Source organism: Ascaphus truei, chromosome 5, assembly GCF_040206685.1.
Source record: "Ascaphus truei isolate aAscTru1 chromosome 5, aAscTru1.hap1, whole genome shotgun sequence".
In the NCBI taxonomy this organism is placed as follows: Eukaryota; Metazoa; Chordata; class Amphibia; order Anura; family Ascaphidae; genus Ascaphus; species Ascaphus truei.
Genome location: NC_134487.1, coordinates 60903121 through 60924398, shown reverse-complemented (window position 1 = coordinate 60924398; position 21278 = coordinate 60903121). Strand labels below are relative to the sequence as shown.

Below are 21278 nucleotides of genomic sequence, written 5' to 3'. Positions count from 1 at the left end.
TGCACACTGCGCACTGCACACTGCACACTGCACACTGCACACTGCACACTGCACACACTCTCACTGCACACACTCTCACTGCACACACTCTCACTGCACACTGCACACACTCTCACTGCACACTGCACACACTACCAGCACTCACTGCACACACTCTCACTGCACACACTCACACTGTACACACTCCCAGCACTAACTGCACACTGCACACACTCACTGCATACAGCACACAGCACACTCTCACAGCACACTCACAGCACAAAGCACACTCTCACAGCACACTACACTGCACAGCACTCCACACTCACACCACCCCTCCCACTCCCTACCTTTGATGTCGGCTGCTGAGATCGGAGCGGAGCTGGCATCAGGAGGATGGGGGTGTCGGTAGGAGGGGGGGTTGTCGGTAGGAGGGGGGTGGTGTGGATGCCGGTAGGGGGGGTGAGTGAGGAGCAGGCTGGGACTCGGAGGGCCGCGTGGGCTAGGCCCAAAACTGATTATGATGTGGAGGGCGGGTGCGGAGGGCCGGTAGGTGTGGTGGCCTCGGGGGGGAGGAAGTGGATGCCGGTGGAGGGGGATGGATGCTGGTGGTGGGGGTGGGAGGTAAGGAGCAGGCTGTGGCTGGACTCGGAGGGCCGCTGCTGGGTGTCGTGTAGGGCTTCCGGCCACCTCTTCCTTCCTCCCTCCTTCCTTCCTCCCTCCCGATCGGGCGCGTGGCGGCCATTTTTAAAAAAATTAGTGCGACCCCGGTACTAGCGTGGTCGGATCGGGTGGCCCCCGAGGACCGCGCTATAACGGGGTTGAGCTGTATTTGGTGGGTTATACAGTAGCATATCTCTACAAACATTTTATATATACTGTACTTTTACCTCCACTGCTAATTTCTATCCACAAGGTCTCTACATTTTCATCATTCCCTTCATAAAGATCTTCCCTTATAATAGGTTTTAGATCCAGTTTAATATATAAGCATACCTGTACTCCACCTCCCTTCTATTTGCTTGATCCTTCCGAAAAAGGGAATAACCCTCTAAATTAACTGCCCAGTCACGAGTTTCATCCCACCATGTTTCAGTAATGCCTATGATATCATACTGCTCCCTTGCTTCAAGCTCCCCCATTTTATCTGTCAGGCTTCTTGCATTAGCAAGCATGCATTTAAGTTTTTTTTTTAGTCTGTACTATTATCTTATCTGCTCCTTCCTTTCTGTGCCAATTGGGTTAAATCTTTAGAATTTTCTAGTATTATCTGTATTTACCATGGGTGTCTCACTGCTTGCCAAACTCGCACTTGCACCCATTCTACCTCCATAACTCCTTGCTATTTCCCCATCTATTCTATTTAGTTCGTTATCTGTTTTTTCCCCTCCCCCCTCCAATCTAGTTTAAAATCTTCTCCAACCTTTTTAACATTCTCCACCCCAGCACAAAAGATCCCTCTTCCTTGAGGTGCAATCTGTCCCTAGCATAAAGATTGCACCTCTCAGAAAAAGAGTCTCAGTGCTCTAAATACCCCAAACCCTCCTCCATATACCACTTTCTTAGCAATTAATTAACCTCCCTAATCTCTGACTGTCTCCCTACGGTAGCGCATGGCACTAGTAGTATTTCAGAGAATACTACTTTGGAGGTCATTGACTTAAGTTTTTGGTCTATATCCCTGAAATCATTCTTTAGGACCCTCCATCTTTCTTTAACTTTGTCATTGGTGCCAACATGTACCAAGACAGCCGGGTCAATCCCAGCCCCTCCCAACAATCTGTCCACCCGATTTATTATTGTAATTATCCTATTTTGTTAGTGACTGCAAAGGACAGCAGTAGTTCTATATTACTGCATTAACAGATAACTACAAATGCAGTGCTTAATACAATGTCAATTGAATAGCAAATCATGTCACTACAGATTTGTGAAATTAAAACAATTTTATTCAAGCCATAAATACGACGTTTCGACCTTCACTCAGGTGACAAAGTGGCCACTTTATCGCTTGAGAAAGGCCTGAGTGAAGGTCGAAACGTCGTATTTATGGCTTGAATAATAAAGTTTAAATTTCACAAATCCGTAGTGCCCTGATTCGCTTTTTTTCTTCAGCTGCAGATTTGGATTACAGACAGGTTTTCCCTTGTCTCAGGAGCACCAGTAATTGTATCAATTATTCATTTATTTTGTGGGGGGCGTGCAGCATATACCCTTATCTTGAATTGAATAGCAAGAACATGAAATTGTTATTTTAAAGGTTAAATTATATTTAAAAACCTTATAACTATCACATAGATTACTGGGCCATATTTACTAAGACGTCTTTGCACCTTCCGGCACTGAAAGACATATTATAGCCCTGTCAAGTCAATGGCTGGAAGGTGTTTTCCAGCACCGGAAGAGGTCTATGGTAGAATGCTACTTCGCAATATACTGTAAGGTACTTATACTATCTCATCTTAATGGCTTTATGTATCTTAACTAATATGATGCCACTTTTCTGTTTGCTGAAAATGTCTTTGACAATTGAAGTCGACAGAAGAGTCTCCTGGTCATTATAATATTTGATCATATTTATGTAGGAAAGGGGCTGACACTTTATTTCTTGCTAGTGGTGATGTCATTGTCATGCGCATGAACACGTACATTCCAAGTACCAGTGTGGAGGTGCCAGTGTTTTTAAGAGAAGTGCAGAAAATGAAAACATTCTGAAATTCTTTTACAATGGGAACATTTAAAACAGGAACCTGTTAGAGGGGCAGGGGGAAAGGGAATGCTTTGCTTACACTGATATAATAAGGAATCAGAATTGCTCTCTACATGAAGCTTGAAAAGGGTGCTACCTGAGAATTAAATGGCATATACAGAAAGTAACTGAGAAGAAAAGAGAAATCCTCGTATGGTGCACTCTGCAATAAATTGAGGTACTACAGTAGTGTAAAACAACAACAAACCTCGGCGCTAATCCCCGCAATGAAAAACCCAAAGGAGAAAGAAAGGGTTAAATATTACCAGTTGATGGTGACGAATACCCCTAGGCAGTTTATTAAAAAACCTAGGTTGATGAACCCTCTGCTACAACCCCAATAGGGGTTATCCAAAACCCTAGACAGGAGAAACAAGCAGGAAAAACAAGGGGGAGCAAGGGCTAAACAGATTTCAGCAGTCTTCAGGTCAAACAAACCTCAAGGGTAAGAAAAGCCAGGAGGGCAGGGGAGGGGGAGGAAATGAACAGTATATATCAATAATACTAACACGGCCTAGTGTAAGTACAATCACATCAAGAGGTATCTGTCACAGTACAGTAATCGTACCCCGGTCCATACATCAGGGGGGCCGGATAACTGGAAGGTAGGGTAAAGGGAACCCTCGCTCTGTTCCTCTATCCTCTATCCCCGCGTCTCCCACGTGGAGTACACGAACAGATGGTGAGGCAAGTGATTTAGTGAAACAATCGCCAAATTTAATCAATAATTGAAAAATATATAAAGGCAAGGCACTCACATCACAACAAAGTCCTGGTCAGAACCCGTAATGCGGGCGCAAGCACTAAAGCTGCAGTCCCTGCTGCCGCGTCCGGAAAGCAGGGAAAAGGGGTGATGACGCCAGGCAACATGACTCTGTGACCGCTACGGAGGCTGTACTTGGACAAAAAGGATGGCCAGCTGGGAGCAGTAGTGTGTAAGTGATTAATCACTAAACACAAAGTAACCAAAGAATAGCAATTGCTCTTGCTCAAGTATATTCTTAAATTGATCAGTTAATTGAAGGTGCTGTAATTGCTATAATACCCATAAGCATAGTGATAGACGGTAATAGAATTGCTTTGAGGGGTGAAATATAACCTTTTTTGTTACAATTATTAATTGCATTCTTTTCAGTGCACTGCCTTTCTATTTGTCCATTAGACAACACCTCAGTGGTTGGTTCTGTGATTTGATCTATAGTTGCAGAATTGGGACTGCGATCCTGATGATGAGGACCTCGAGTTTCGATTACAGGCAGTGTCTCCTCCATGTCACTTCAGTTCACTTGATAAAGACAACTAGGTCGAAACGTTGTGATGTGTAAGGAATCTGTTCCTGGTTTTGGATGGAGCTCTCTCTTGCAGAGTTGGTGAGCTCTCAGAACAGACCTTCCCTTGGATTTGCAAGCACTCACCTGTGCTTGCAATCACTGCAGCTCTGTCTCTCTGCTCTGGCATTGGAGGAATTCCCACACACCCCTGTCTTGGGATTGGCTATCTGTCCTTCCTATATTGGCCTCTCCCTTTGATTCATCGCTGATCATAACCCTAGATTGACTTCCTAGTAACTGTGTTTGCCACAAGCTACTTTGCCTTAGCCTTGCCTTGTTCATGAGACCTGCTGCATTCACCCCAGGCAGAGGTCTGCATTTTGCATTAATTTAAATGCCTTGGGGAGGAGCGCGGGACCTCTACAACCGCACACGGCCCCCCAGACAACTCTCCCCCCCCCCTGGGGGGCACGCTCCCCAATTTGCGCACCGCAGGGCTAAGTATCTGTTGTGCAAATGTATTTAACAGAGGTTGAACTCGATGGACGTACGGCTTTTTTAAACCTCATCTACTATGTAACAAGAAAGTTCCAACCACCTAATAACACAGAGTAGGCCATAGCAATGCTTACATTGTTGACCTTTTACAATAAACAAGTCAAAGAAATAGCAAGAAGAATACTTAATTGATGGGTTTCTCTATTGGTATTTTACATACTGTAGGCAGCGGGGGTTACTAATGATTTACAGATCATGCTTTAGATTATTAAGATAATTATTATACTAATTGTTGCTCACAGTAAGTCATTTGAAAATGGTGTCAACATAATATTTGTTTCTAACATTCAAAATACATTCTTTATCTAACTTTTTCTGGAACGGGAAGAAACCGAGAGTAAATAAATTAAATATGAAAAGACCTACCTTAGCTGGTGGCTTAGCGGTACCCTGCCTGTTATCATATTATAAAGCGGCTCAATTAAGTCATATTATACAATGGCACTCAGACCCTACATTGAAGAGATGGGTGGAATTGGAAAGTGCTGCATGCTCCCCATTAGAGCTCAGCAGCCTGATTTGGTTACCTAAATTAGCGAGAATACCCGCTACCCTGCCGCTCACCTCAATGATCAACTCTCTATCGGTTTGGGAAGCAACAAGAATCAAAAACTCTCTCACATCAAGATACTCTTTAATGTCCCCCATATGGAACAACACGAGTTTTGCACCTGGCCTAATTGGTAACAGTAGTTCCATCTGGAGATTAAAAGGATATAGTAGACTCAAAGATATAGAAGGATACAATCTAAAAATCAAAACATTCGACCATATCAGACTAGAAAAAGATATTCCCCACACAGAATTTTATAAATACCTCCAGATTAGAGCATTCTATAACAAATCCGCCCCATACCCTCCCTTGACAAACTTCGAAAAGCTCTGCCGGGTAGAATCCGACACGAAGGGACTTATATCTACGATCTACGGGGAGGTAGTCGAGTCTGCCACTTCCAAACAGCAAGCACCCTCATTCCAAAACCAATGGGAGTTAGACCTAGGGGAAACCCTAGAAGAAGAAGATTGGGACTCCATATTCTTAGCTACTGCTAAAAGTTCCATATGCACAACACTGAAGGAGAACGCATATAAAGTCCTCATGAGGTGGTACCTCACCCCACTCAAATTATCTAAGTTCATTCCAGGGTCCTCCCCATTGTGCCCCAAACAATGTGGAGGAACAGCTGACCTGTTACATATGCTGTGGTCATGCCCGCGGATCTCACTAGTTTGGGAACAAATCAGGAATTGGATCCAGAGGATTTTCGACCTCTCTATTCCCCCAGACCCATGGCTGTTTCTCTTAAACAGACCCTTAAAAGACCTGTCAAAACCGCATAATAAACTCATTGCACATTTCGCAATAGCAACGCGGTGTGAGATTGCAGCATTATGGAAACGCCCCGAAATTCCAATTATCCCAAAGATTCGGAATCGTATTTGGTTTATCTGCCAGATGGAAAAGCTAACAAGTTTAGTTAATGATACTGGTGACAATTTCCTAAAAGTCTGGACTCCTTGGTTAGCACAGACAGACATCTCTGGGGTAGAGCGTGACACAATCTGGCTATGATAGTTATAAATGCGTTCTCCTACAGAGAGGTGAAGACCGTACCCACAACAAATACCGCACACACCATGAGGTTGCTCATATATACCCTGCATCAACGAATGTAACTATTTGTCAGCAGTAAAGACATCTCAACAGCTCTCAGAAACCACCCCATCCATTCCCTCCGATCTCCCATTCCTATCCTACACCCCTTCCCTCTTCCCCCTCCCCCCCCCCTTTTTTTTTTTATTTTTTTATTTTTTTTTATTATTTATTATAATTTATTACTATTATTATTATCCCCCGACCCCTCACAATAAGAGTGACTATCTCCCGCACGGTTAAGTAGGGCTCGAAAAACCGTGTGGGTCAGTTATGCGTAAATTAATGTTTACTATATGCTAAGTTGAAATATGTTTAATTGAACGTCTCTCTTTATGTATAAAAAGCATATATTCATCAATAAAATTCAAGTTATAAAAAAAAATAAAAAAATACATTCTTTACAGACCGTGGTGTTAGTTAGTGGCCAAACATAAAAACAACATATACAAAATACAGGGTAATTAAGAAATACAACTGACCTTATGCCGTTTCTTTTTTTTTCAGAATGTAATATATTTCATTCAACTCTCCACTTACCCAAAATATCATTAAACAAGTAGGATCTCAGCTTGGAACAAATACCATGGCCAAGAAATCTGCATAGACACTGCTGGACAATTAATAATCAGTTGTCATTGTCATTCCAATGTGTTGTTTTTGACAACAATTCAAATCACTTAAGAAAGTATATTTTATTTGATAGCAGATGCTAATGTACAATATGTTGATGAAGCCAACAATTAATATGAAGCCTACTGTAGTGTTCCAAATCTCATTTTGCAGCCAAGCGCTGTACTTTTTGTTTGCTTCACTGATTTCGTCTTGCCAGTCAGTAGATGTCGGAACCGTTCCACTGGGACAGTCTTCTTTTCTGTCCATATGGAATGCTCCAACAGAACTCTGCATGAAAAAGCACAAAGTCAATGTAGATCTCCGTTTTTTCCAGATTGTGAGTAGTACATTAAAATCTACCAGCGATCAGGAGCTTACTTTGTTCTACAGTGATAGATTGGGTTATTATCCCTTTATGGATGAGTTCACTGGCAAAAGCCACAATGGTGGTATCCCCCAGATGACTGATATGAATCAACATTTAAAGAAGGCTAGAGAAGATATTCTTTATTATATACCATCTGCCACACAACCTGGTTTGGCTGTAATTGACTGGGAGTATTGGAGACCTTCGTGGATAAGAAACTGGGCATCTAAGGATATTTACAGGAAGCAGTCTATTGAGCTGGTTCAACAGAAAGATCTAACGCTCACTGAAAATCAAGCTAGGTCACTGGCCAGAGCCCAGTTTGAATATGCAGCAAAAAATCTCATATTGAAAACATTAAAGCTTTGTAAATCACTGAGGCCACAGCGCTTGTGGGGATTATACCTTTTTCCAAATTGTCAGAATTTTGACTACAAAGTAAATCCTCAGAATTACACAGGACGGTGCCCGGATGTGGAAATTGAACGGAATGATAAGCTCCAGTGGTTGTGGAAGGAAAGCACAGCACTTTATCCAAACATTTATCTGGACACAGCACTGAAATATTCGCAAAATGCTGCACTGTTTTCCCGCAATCGCATCCAGGAGGCAATACGATTGTCTACACTATCAAATAAAATATCTTCAATGCCAATCTATGTATACACACGTCCGGTATTTACTGATCGGTATGAGGAATACTTAAGTAAGGTTAGTAGAATATATATATATATATTTATGTATGTGTGTGTGTGTGTGTGTATATATATATATATATATATATATATATATATATATATATCATGTTCTCCCCCCCCCCCCTCCCCTCTCTGGAAGATGTTGCTGCTACAACAGATGTTTAGGGTGCTTGCATACCTGTGAGGGTCCAGGAGAGCTGAGTGGTCCGCGTTATAGTGGGGACCAGGACAGGCTTTTGATGAGTTCAGACTTTTCCCATGGTGTCAGCGCCTCCAGCTTCAGTGGGCTCCAGGATTCCCAGAGACAGTCCCCACTAAAGCAAACTTCTTGTACCCCCTGCCCAATAGACTGCAGACTCAGACAGAGGTATATAAAACCAAAGGAGCTTTATTGGCAATCACTGCAGATGTTATACAGCGGATGCATATAGTGACAGAGGATCCCAGGCCTCTGGATGGTGCTAGGCTCTCAGGTAGTATTGAGGCCTATAATCTCTTGCCGCCTCACCCCAGAGGGTGGGGGCAGAATGCATCTCCTCTCCCTAGGAGGGGTGGAAGAGAACTCCTCCAATTTGGCACTTCATCTGAGACTTCAGAAGGGGAGGGTTCAAGGTCTGTACCATAATTGGCAATACACAGACCCTGAGTCACCACCACTTCTGCACTCAGAGAGTAGCATGAGAGGGGTCAATGCCCACAGGATTGGGCATCCTGTGTATATCAGTATTGCTTGACCTGAAGAAGAGAGGAGAACTCTCGAAAGCTTGTCCTATGACATAAATTGTTAGTCCAATAAAAAAGGTATCATCTAATACTGAAGAACTCATTTATTCTGCAATATATATATATATATATATATATATATATATATTATTACCTAACTAGCAGGTAATCATTAGCATTTTGTGGCAGGTGACCCATTGTGAAGCCCGGTTAAGGCTTACAAGGGAAAAATGTAATATGAGAAGCTATTATGACCCCTGTTTTTTTCATAGAGGTGCCCAGTCTCTACCTGCACTTGGTTGAGTAAACAAGTCATGCTTCTGCCATCATGTACCATTCGTGTTGCCTGTTTAAAAGATTATTTGTTTTTGTTGAAATTAAAGAGTGATTTGAGGGTCACTGATAATGAAGACGCTTCACCGAGAATATTTATACATTTCCCAAAGCATTTTCCTCAAAGCAAATAGCAGATAAGCCCCGATCCTCATGCTTTTGTAGTGTTTGAAATTTTGATTTTGGTGGGTATCTTCTCAACACAGCTCTAACCTACAGAATACCCAACATTATTGTCCTTCCCCACAGCGTAAGAATCTTCATTGTTTGAATATTGCATATTTCATTAAAAAGTTGAAAAAATGGGCATCATCCATAAATTAATTGCCAGTCTGTAACAAAATACTTATGTAATTTTTCAAATATGTTGTTCTCCTTTGCAATATACACTGGAATTTCATGAAAAGTTGGGATAAAAATAGTTTGAGAGAAAAATATGGTTGCAGGGCACTCTTGACATCAATGCTGTTATACTGTATTCTCAAAGTATTCTGCAGGGAATATAAAGACATGCACTCCATCAGTGTTTGGAATCTGCTCCTAGGTTCTGGCTGGAACTCATCCTTGCAGAGCTGTGGAGTTTCCAGACAACCCCTCCCTTCTCCTGCAATCAAGAATCACCTGTTCTGGACTCTCACTGCAGTCTGCCTCATGCTGCTTGGTATGCAGCTCTATCCCTATTGGTTGCCCATGCTATTTAGGGTCAGCCCTTCTCCCCAGGAAGTGGCTAAGCATAAACCAAGTTCTGTTGGATGTAACTGTGCTTGCCACAAGCACCTCTGCCTGGCCTACCTTGGGCCAATCTGTTCATGTGCTGAAGCACTGGATCTCCAATGCTAAGCTTCATAGTTCCTGTGACCTGGCTGCTTAACCTCCTTGCAGAGGCCTTCGTGATGTCCTGCTCCTATCCTCCTTACAGAGGAAATTCCGACGCTGAAGTGCCACGCACCTGCCTTCCCATTGCCGACCCTAGCTTGTATCCTTGACCATCGCTCCTGTGCCACCTGCATTGACCCCAGCCTGGATAACGTTAACCCTGCCTTCTCCAATCCTGACCTGGCTACCATCTGACCACGGAATACGCACTCCGGACCCGGCTTTGTGATCTAAGGTCGGTGTTTTCACATCCCCACCTCAGCCCCGGGGTCCGGTCCTGGTTTATGGCGAGCACGACCGTTACAATCAGTTCATTTTCCAGTTTTTGTTTAACGTTTTGGCTCCCAATGGAGCCTTTTTCAAGATGGCAAAAACAGCTCCTCATATTTCCTCCCCAAACCTGGTCCCACTACCTCCTTCCACATTACTGTTGGAAGTTCTGTCATACACCCAGTAGCGCAAGCACGCTGTCTCAGGGTCACACTCGACTCCTCTCTCACATTCAAAACGTATCTAAAACCTGTCACTTTTTCCTCCACAATATTACAAAGATACGCCCTTTCCTCTGTGGCTCGAGTGCTAAAATTCTGACTCCCTTATTCTCTCCCGTCTCGATTACTATAACCTCCTGCTGTCCGGCCTCCCTGCCTCTCACCTGTCTCCTACAATCTATTCTAAACGCTGCTGCCAGAATCACTCTACTCTTTCCAAAATCTGTCTGTGTCTCCCCTGCTGAAATCCCTCTCCTGGCTTCCTAACAAGTCCCGTATCACACACTCAATTCTCCTCCTCACTTTTAAAGCTTCACATTCTTCTGCTCCTCCTTACATCTCAGCCCTAATTTCTCGCTATGCACCATCCCGACTTCTGCTCAAGAATGTCTTTTCTCTACCCGCTTAGTATCTAAACCCCTCTCCTGTCTTAAACCTTTCTCACTGACTGCCCCACACCTCTGGAATGCCCTTCCCCTCAATACCCCCCAGCACCCTCTCTATCCACCTTAAGACACACTTGTTTAAAGAAGCATATGAGCAGCACTGTGGCTGATACTATACATAAAGCTTGGCCCCCTGCAGACGTTACAGAACGCCCTCCTACTGTCTCTGTACGTTTTTCCTACCTATCAATTAGATTGTAAGCTCTTTGGAGTAGGGACTCCTCTTCCTAAATGTTACTTTTATGTCTGAAGTACTTATTCCCATGATCTGTTATTTGTATTATTTATTATTTATGATTGTCACATGTTTTACTACTGTGAAGCGCTATGTACATTAATTGCTCTCTCCTCTCACACCTTTCTCCTCTCTCCTACATCTCACACCTCTCTCTCCTCCCTCCACTCTCCACTCTCCACTCACCTCTCTGCACTCTCCACTCTCCTCTCTACGAAATATCAATGTATATTGCCAAGAACAACATCTTTGAATAACTATATAAGTATGAAGCGCCACAACATACAGTATTTTGTTACACACAGGCAATGCTCAATGCTTTTATGGATGATGCCTTATTTGTTCAGAAAAACATGTTAAGTTGCCTTGAAAATAATTTTACTATTAACAGTTAATCTTTGCTTTTTCCTCTTTCTTCTTAAGAATGACCTGATAGGTACAATTGGAGAAACTGCTGCACTAGGCGTCTCTGGATTTGTAATGTGGGGAGATCTAAACTTTACTTTGAGTACGGTATGTAAACTTAAAAAACTTTATTGTTTTTTTTTTTCTTATTCACTAAACAATATTAATTTTGTGAAAATCAGCACTGTTTAGCAAAGTTTCCACCTAATTTGAAAACCTCAGGCTTGCCGTCTTCAGTCCACTAAACCTGGGGTAAGACACGTGTAATCCGTCACCGCTCACAGGTCAAAGAATGTTTAACGCAAAGTTTATTTTAATCCACCAGTAGAAATGTAAGACTGAACCATCATTTTCAGACTTTGAGTGCAATTTTGATGTGTCCACGTCTAATTTATTCTTACTCAGTTTTCCTCTGAGCTCTTCAGCACACACCTAGGACTTTGTTGCAAGTGGAGGTTTATAATGACTTCTTCAGCATATATTAACATTACTGAAAGCACAGAATGTGCTCTAATGCTAGTTCCCCTAAGTCTATACTGGTCCATGTGGGTTATTATACAACAGTACTTAGAATGGCTCAAAATGTACCATGCATAGATAATTACAATATTTGTATTTGAAATCGAAGTCTATTTAACACTCTCCATTGCCTTCTTTGTCATAGGATTTGAATATGGAAATGTACAGTATTCCCATGACAAAGGGTGAAAAAAGGTTCTTGCCCTTTCCTTTGAAAATATATCACCAGATAGTATATTACACATGTAGCCCCCTTTCCCCGTGACTAAGGGAACTAAACGTGCTGATATACTTGTTGCTCACAGGAGGCCTAAGCCTCCACCACTGGGAGCCTGGGGTGAGCTCTTTCTCTTCTCGGTACAGCGCCTCCACCTATGAGGGATCCCAGCGTTGGCGGGATAACCCCTCACAGGAACCACTACAATGATGACTAATTCACACACAGGTATATAACAACAGTTTACATACACATATACAATAATGCACATCCCTACACAGTACACAACACACCGATGTGGTCCCCCGTCCCCCCCAAAGTACTGAGGGTGCCCGAGGTACATAAACACCCGGTGTCCATAGAACAGTCCCCACCCAGAGTATGAGGTAGCGCTATACCCGTGTATATTGTTGGTGCACGTAATACCTCCCTAGCACTCCTGCACCCAGGTATCGCTGATGAAATATAGATGCGGGCCTCCAACATAAATTCCCTCACACCTTGGGGTCCTGAGACACCTTGAGAGGCAAGCTTCAGCTGGAGTGTCTTGCCTAATGTTTATGATGCGGCCTGGTCCCAGACCACAGGGCACCGCGTGGCCATCCGATGTCACAACACTACTGTAGCCCTTGTCTGCTTCTCTGGCTATTCCATTTAGGTGTAGTGCTTTACCTTTGTGGCAACAGGAGGGCTGAGTGCTCCGCTGTGTTGTGGGGAGAACAGGCAGGACATGTTTTCAGGTTACCTTAGTTCTTGGGTGCAGCACCTCCAGTCAGCATGGATCCTCTGGATAGCAAGAGGATCGCCCAGACTGACATCTTTCTTTCAGCAGCCAGACATTGAAACACACTTCTTATGGTTCAATGATATTTATTGCAGTTAGATCAGATGTTCAAAGCAGGGGCATTCTTTTCCTAGCTTCCCCTAATGAAGGTGCACTGATTAGGGCTTGAAGCCCAGACAAAGCCTTCAGGACTCCTCTTCTTCCTCCTAGTGAGACAGAGGGTAGCTGTATTCACTCTGCAGGGGAGAAAAGAGAGACACCCACTTTAGGAAAGTGCCAGTATATATAGCCTTGAGTTTGTGTTTGTAACCCTGCCCCTTAACAGAGCAGGTTGACAACTGATTGGGTCACATATAGGATGTGATGATCTATCAGTATCCTTCCCTCAGGCTGACACTTTCTGGCTGTTGCTATGCCCTCCCTTGGATACCTACAATTGTACCCAAGGCTGCAAAAAGCATACAAAGCCTTAGAGAAGGAATTAACCCATCCACTGCCTGCACCTAACAGGTCTTCCACTGGTAGGGCCCAGGAAAAGGCATAGCGGGCAAGAGGCTATGCTACACTACTATAACTACTGGGGAAACATCCCTACCTGGGGCCTTCCCTACAATACTTTACTGAAGAGTCTTAGAGCCTAGCTGGGGCCTAAGGGGGCAAGACTAGGTCTAGTCTAGGGGAGCACTGCTTCCTGGACACTACCTATCTTCTTGCTCTCCTCCGTCCGACTCGCACGCTTGTCCTCCGCAGCGGATATCCTGTCTCTCTCCCTGCTTGGAGCCCTATTGACTGAGCTTCCCATGTGAGCAGCCTCTCCCGCTGAGCACTATGGGACATGTAGTCCCGCGCGGCATCTTGCGGAGCCACCTAAGAACTCTTAAGATCGCACCCGGCCCCACCCGACTGTAGGAATCTGGTTGGGGTACTACGTCAGGACTGGGTTCCGGAATACTCTCCGATAGCGTGGAGAGTGATTGCGTCACCTGCATGGTTTAGGATGAGGCCCCAGTGGTGGGTCTTTTGGGCTTTAAGAAGTCCTTTGAGATATGACCAGTTCGGCCACAATTGTAGCATCGGCTATCACAGTTGACATTGCAGTCAGGATAAGATTCTGACCTCCTAGACACTCTAGGGGTGGAACCAGGAAGCATCAGAGAGGAGGCGTCTTTGGCTCTTTAGGCCTCCTTAATCTTCGGAACCGATGCCACTTTAGTCTTTTGACTAAATCAATTCCATGTAGCTGGGGGGTGCATCGACCGGAGGGGCGCCTCGCATCAGGGTGTGAGGGTAGAGATACCTTCATGAGCTGTTTGAATCTGTATTGGTCTACCACGGCAGCAGGGATAATTCTCTTGGACAGTTGCAGGCGTCGGGTGAATGTAGACAGTTCCTCCCCTTCCTTCTGGTGAAGCACGCAGAACTGAGCCAGGAGTTCATCCCCATCATCCTCTGCAGTATAGGATTGATTGAGGAGTTTGACCAACTCCCGGGCGGTGACTTCTCCTGCAGTCTTGTGGTGCATTTGCACGAGTTGAGCAGCCGGAGGCCAAAGGCACTTGACTAGTCGCTGACTCGTGACGGCCTCTGAGCAGGACAACTCGTTGAGCATGTGGAGGGCATGTTCCCTCCATGCCTCAAATCCTTCTTCCCCCAGGGATGTGGGTGTTTTACTGGAGAACGCCTTTAACATGCGATAATTCTTGGATTGGGAGGACATTGTTGGGGCGTTCACCAGTTGTGGCAGGGTCACTCCTAAAGCTGAGTTTTCCGTGCACAGGCGACGGTGGGAATCGGGTGGCCGCCAGGGGTCATGTTCTATACTGGCCCCATGCTCTCTGGGGGTATATACTGGTCACAGGGTCTCGGTTTGGAGGGGCACCTCTAGCATGGTACCTGGACTGAAAATCACCCTGGGTAGGAGGGGATCTGAGTAGAGCAACGAGCACACCGATACCCTGATGTCCTTCCCCAATGTCCGGCCCACCCAAAAGTGTATGGAGTAGAGCTACCCTGTGAAATATTGGTGCACTTAGGAGAGGTACCTGCCCGGGTACTTCAGTACCTGGTGCTGCTGAATATTAAACAGGGTTCCGGTTGGAGGGTCTCACCATTTAAGAGTCTCTATATGTAGGTGGTCTGGTCCCAAACCACAGACTGCAATCACTGCGTGGCGTCTCACCAGTCCTATACTCTTTAGGCAGCTACTGGGGAAATGCCCCAAACTATGGGCTTTCCCTATAGCAGCCACAATCTGGTGTGAGTCGAGGCCTACCTGGGGCCTAAAGGGGGTATCTGGCCTAGTCTGGGAGCCACTTGCACCCAGACAATACCTTACCCCTCTGCGTCCCTGCTCCGACTGGCGTGGTCCCTGCATTCACGCCAAATGCCTATGTCTCCTGGCCGTGAATGCAGCAGCCCTATTGTCCCTCCTTTACCATGTGGTGGCAGCCCCTGGGGCTGCTGGGATATGTAGTCCCATGCGGATTCTGTTTCTAATGGCCGCCGCAACTATTGGCATTGCGCATGCGCGAACCTCCACTGAGCATGCGCGGGCATCACCAAGATGGCAGTGTCCGCTGTGGATCTTCGGCGAACCGCATCACCCAACAGCACCCTCCCTGCCCCGCAAACATCCCCCTAAACTCCCGGCAGGTCCTGTCGCCGCTCCGACAGTACCCACGTGCACCAAATTGCAGCCGTCCCCCATCCATGAAGGTAATAAGGAGGTCAAGGAGGGACCTGGCTTCACAATTAAAATAATAATAAATAAACATGTGAAACTATAAATCAAGAGGGAAGGTCACATGGACCCCCTCAAGAGATATGTACAAATGTACCCGGGGACTGAATTGCAATATATGTGCAACAAAATTATTATGTTAACATGTATCAATAGTAACACCTTCTCAGCAGCAGTAAGTAAATGTAGCAGACCGAACACGCATAATAAGCCATAGCAATAGATTAAGAGGCTGTGCTAATATAGATTTTTAGCAATAGAGTTTCTTCGCAATTCCATTTTAGCAGTGTGCAAATGTCTTTATTTCAGGGTTTGCACCTGAGTATTCTTTCATTGCTGTTATATATTTAGATATTGGCACAGCCTCTACATCTATTGCTGTGGCTTATTTATCTTTCATTGGCCCACCACTATTGTGTTTGTTCGCTTGGGTTTATTTACTTACTGCTGCTGAGAAGGTGTTAGGCCGCTGTCAAGGGTGAGTGCGACTGCGCGAGCAACCACATGTGCAGCGTGATCAAAATGCCTTACGGCAATGATCGTGGTCATTGATTGACCATGCGCACGCATGCGTGATGTGGCGCTGTAACGCTTGCGCTCCCACACGCAAGAAGGGGAACCTGGTAGTGAGATGGTGAGACCACAAGAGACACGAGATAAGAGAAAGTTGCCGCGCAGCTGGGGAGCAGTGCACGTCGTCACGCGAGCGCGCCGCGCATGAGAGAGGCACGGCGAGTCCGGAGGAGTGGAGCCAGGCTCTGTAGCACAGTTAGGACAGCTGCAATAACGTGCAAGCTCTGTTTGCAGAGTGGAGGTGTGCGTACTCTCAGGCACCAGTGCGGGGGTCTGCTGTGCCACAGGTGAGGAAGTAAGAGAGAGAGTCAAGAGCACAAGGCTACAATTAGTGGAATGCTTCCAGGAGGATGTCCAGCCTCCTTAAAGGCAGAGCGCCAGTAACTGAAGAGAGAAGCAGTACTAAATTCAAATTAAGGGTTCTTTAGTTAAATGCTTCGGCCTAACTATTATAAGCCTGCTACCACATCAAGGTAAATGCTATTCAGTAGGTCCTATACTACCCGCAACGGTAAACTATACCACAGTAAAGAGGAATGTCCCAGTCTTCTGGAAAATCAAAGGAAGCAAGTAGAGGTCCCAGAGGAAATCCAGGCAGGAACAACATGCGATGGCAGGAACAAGAGGCATAGAGTACTGGAGTAGTACTTTGCATCACCCAGGGCAGGTAGCAACTGCCTGTTATTTAAAGGGCAGCGTCAGCAGTTGGTAATTAGAGACAGCATGAGGCATACCTCCTGTCAGGAGGAAGAGGCAGGATTTGCCAGAAAGCAAGATGGCGTTGCTTGTATCAGTATGCTTGATGTCACTTCCTGTTGAAGAGATAAGGCAGGAGGTGGGGCGGAGGCGGGGCCTCTGCGGAAGCAGGGAAGGGTTCAGGTAACAGAGAGACATTATATAGTCTTGACTCGCAGCTGGAGAGCGGCGCACACCTTCACGTGTACGCGCCACGCGTGAGAGGTGTGCCACGCGACCGGGGGCAGGGCCGGGATCCGTGGCACAAATAGAAGAACCGCGGGAGCATGTGTGCTCTGTAATAAGAGTGGGGATCTGAAATGTGGCGCACGGCATGTAAAGAATCAAATAAATTTGATTCTGCGACAGCCGGGTCACGCGAGCAGTTCACCCAATGAGGGCGAACCAGCTCTGTGATGTAACACCTCTGGCTCACCCCTGACACGCATCCCTGTCGCATCTACCCAGGCATCAAATCTCTTCAGCTAAAGGCGTGCGTATCACATGCATGCACATTGTCGCGAGCACATGCTCACCCTGGCCGTGATCTCACTGTTGATAAATGTTAATATAATTTTTTTTTAAATTACATTTTATTCAATTCTGTACTCGGGTACATTTGTACATACAGTATCTCTTGAAGGGGTTCATGTGAACTCCCCTCTTGATTTATGGTCTCACATGTATTTATTATTTTTTAATTGGATGGGTTTTGAACATGTTTGGTGACGTTGCTTGTTTTAATTGTTTTTATCTTTTTTGTGTATTGAGCTATGTTCAAATTTATTATTTTTGTATTTTTGTGCATACCCCTGAGTGCCCTCAATTTATGTGGGAGTTTCTTTGCCTTTTCTTTAGGTTTTCATCCTCTTTTTTGAGGATTATCATTTCATTGGTGCAGCATATTTAGTTATTTTGGTTGGGTTGTGTTTATTATGTATGGGTTGTAGTCCAGACTTTTCCTTTAGTTCTGTTTAATTCCACAACTGATATTGTTCCTCTGCATTTCCAAACATTTGTCATAGTCCAGGGTAATCCAACACATTCTGACTATGCCTGTATATTTCTGCATTTCCATTTTGTCATCCACAGAACAGTGATCAATTCAAATAGTAATTTAGTCAACTAATATTTTTTGCTTTTGTTTTACAGAAAACTTGCAACACTTTAAATACCTACCTCAAAAATATTCTAAATCCATATGTCATCAATGTGACATTAGCAGCAAAACTTTGCAGCACGGTACTTTGTCAGAACAATGGTGTATGTGCACGTAAACAATGGAACTCAAATGACTATCTGCACCTGAATGAAAAAAATATGGTTATTCAACTAAAAGATGGAAAGTATACTGTAACAGGACAACCCACCATACAGGATCTGAATCAATTCTTGGAAAAGTTTACATGTCGCTGTTACGAGGGAAGAAACTGCATACTGCCTTCTGATTTACAAAACATTGGCCTTGTGAATGTGTGCATATCGCAAAATATTTGCATAAATGCTGTTTTTAATATGACTTCAAACATTGTCCCCAAACCGTCATCGAAACTCAACTCTGCAGTTACGTCTAGAGCTAATCCTATTTCGTCATCGAAAACATCTAATGGGTTGCAAATGATAAAACCCAACTAACGCAAACCATAACAAATCCTAACAGCAAGCAAGCATTTGGAATTCATTTAATTCAATTGAAGTTATCAGATCTATTAACAAGAATGATAGATGAGGGTGGAGTCTTTACAGATATTTGATGTAACACAGGGCTAATCTTAGAGTTTAAATAGTTCAGTCAACCTAAGATCTTGGTTGATAACTAGGTACACTGATGACTTCCTGTCTCTACTGAGCTCCAACCAAAGAATACTTGAGGTCCACACCTACCATTACAGCAGCCCTGCATTAAAATTTAATTTTTCACCCCAAATGTTACTTGTTTTGGTCTGCATGGTAGAACGGCTATTAGCTGCACGCTTATTTGGGACAAAGACAAAGTGTCAGAGTCTTCCTAGTTCTCCCCTTCTGTTCCTTGTCTGTCCACCGGGTGTGCTGCTGTTTTCTGTCTGCTCTGGGGTTCCTCTGTCTGTCTGTCTCCTTTTGGTGCTCCTGTTCTCTGTCCTTATAGTTTCCTGTTCCTCTCTTGCCTTTGTTTTGTGTCCAGACTCCTTCTGCCATGCCCTGATTTGCTTTTGTTTCTATTCCTGTTTAGTCCTGTACATATTAAAGGCCCTTGCTAGTGTTATGGCTTGTCCCCGTTTGTTTCCTGCTGCCGACCCTGGCCTGGACCCCGACGATCCTTGCTTGCCACCTGCCACCGTCCCCTGCCTGGACCCTGACAATTCTGCTTGCCACCTGCCACTGAACCCTGCCTGTGACCCCACCAATCCTTGCCTTCCCTGCTGTTTTGGCCATCCATGTCCTTCCTGCTCCTGGAGTCCCCGTGACACAAAAGTTTATAATATTTCGTCTTCAAGTAGAAAGATGTTTGTTAACAGGAAAGCAAGATTGAAAGGGGTAGACCCACCTAAAATGAGAACATTGGCAAGTTCAAAATTTTAAATGTAAGCGATATGAGACATAAAAAAATATTTTACATTTGTTTTTAACTTTTAGGGGGCAATTCAGTATACTCCAAAGCAGCCAAAAGCTACAATTGAAGTTTTGATCTTAAACAAATGCTTTGTAGGATTTTTGCAAAAATTATCTAATTTTGTTTTGGTGATAGGACTGTTTTTCAAACCTTAAATCTCCAACCAAATTCTGTTTTCTTTGCTTGTAAATTAACGATGATTTCACAATATCTCAAGCAGATAAACATAAGTATTTGATAAACATGAATCCAGCAGATTCAAACAAAATGAAAATATTCATTTTTTGTTATAGTATAAACATGAGTAAAATTGCTTCACTAATGGGTAATACATCTTTTTAAGGAAGCCAATTGCACGGATCAGTTGTAAAATTTTTCTATTCTTATTTTGTTTCCACTATGCGGAACTACTCCTTTACCTTAGCACTTTTATCATTAGTAAAAAGCTGTCGGTGTGCACCTTTCAGAAGAACTTCAAGCTTTAGTATAACGGTCAACAGTAAAAGAGATAGCCCTAAGGCAGTGGTAGCCAACGCAAGAGCTACCAACAGGTCAGGTTGTCAGGATATCCCTGCTTCAGCACAGTCTTTGAGCCACCTGTGCTGAAGCAGGGATATCCTGAAAACCTGTTGGTAGCTCTTGAGGACTGGCGCTGGTTACCCTGGCCCTAATATGTGCACCACCATATATGTAGAAGCCATATTGGTCCTGCAAAAAAATAGAATGTTTTATGGGTAGTAAAATACTTTAATACTGAAGCTATTAGTTGAACTGTAATGTTAGACAAGTCGTGTGCCAAGATCAAACATGTAAAAATAAATCTAACGGACTAGATACATCTATTAAGATTTATGTCGGTCAAATAAATCTATCATGATCTGCAAAAAAAAAAAGCAGACCAACCGATTACAAACTTTAACATTTCATGCACTTAGAAGCAAGCAATATGTAAATGTGTGTGTGTGTGTGTGTGTGTGTGTGTGTGTATGTGTGTGTGTGTGTTGTGTGTGTGTCCAGTGGCTTTCGGCCTGTGTTCCATGGAAATCTGGAGTTTTGCAGGAAATTACCAGGGGTCCCGGAGACCATAATACTAATAGCTGATATTGTACTCTTCAAGCCTAATTCATTTTATTTTTGTCATATTTGCCATGTTCTTAAATGTAATAATGCAAGATTATTATGAAATGTTATACTGTAATAATATGAAATCATTTTATGATGTAGTTTTGTATTTTCCTTACCATAGTACTATCATTGTTATATACATAGGATAAGTGTGCGGATCATAATACATTTTGAAGTGGGCCCAACAGTAGTTTTAAAGGGTTCTATAGTTTTTGAAAGGTTTAAAATCACTGTGTTAGGCTCTCATTTTGCAAATATTTTCTTTTGTACAAATTAACTTTCATCTCTATTCCAATTACACATTAAACTCTCTGTTAACATACTAGAAAAAGTATATTCAGCTTTATAGAATAGTAGCTTTAGTAGTAAATTTCGTATACGAGTAATTTTAGAAAATGTAATTGTAAACATTGTATAATTCATGGAATTTGAAAAGTGTGATTAATAGGTAATGTTAATAAATAAAAAATTACTACTGAGTGGCTTTTGACATTGCACATTGTAGGATCTCAAGCTTTAGATAGGGGTGCGCAATCTTTTCCCCATGCGCACCGCTGCCTGCTCTCCTCAGCGCCTCGCCTCCCCCCTTGCTCGG

At 43.8% G+C, this 21278-nt stretch overlaps 1 protein-coding gene across 3 annotated transcripts in view; it reads left to right on the top strand.

The window, feature by feature from the left end:
* The window catches only part of SPAM1 (sperm adhesion molecule 1), a 30631-nt gene extending 10149 nt beyond the window's left edge, over positions 1 to 20482 (top strand). For all 3 annotated transcript variants that reach the window (XM_075599881.1, XM_075599882.1, XM_075599883.1), the window contains 3 exons: positions 6719 to 7904; positions 11419 to 11508; positions 18121 to 20482. In XM_075599881.1, coding sequence (XP_075455996.1) covers positions 6921 to 7904; positions 11419 to 11508; positions 18121 to 18603 — 1557 coding nt within the window. In that variant the 5' untranslated portion in view covers positions 6719 to 6920 and the 3' untranslated portion in view covers positions 18604 to 20482. The remainder of the gene's footprint in view (positions 1 to 6718; positions 7905 to 11418; positions 11509 to 18120) is intronic.
* Positions 20483 to 21278: the final 796 nt, after the last annotated feature.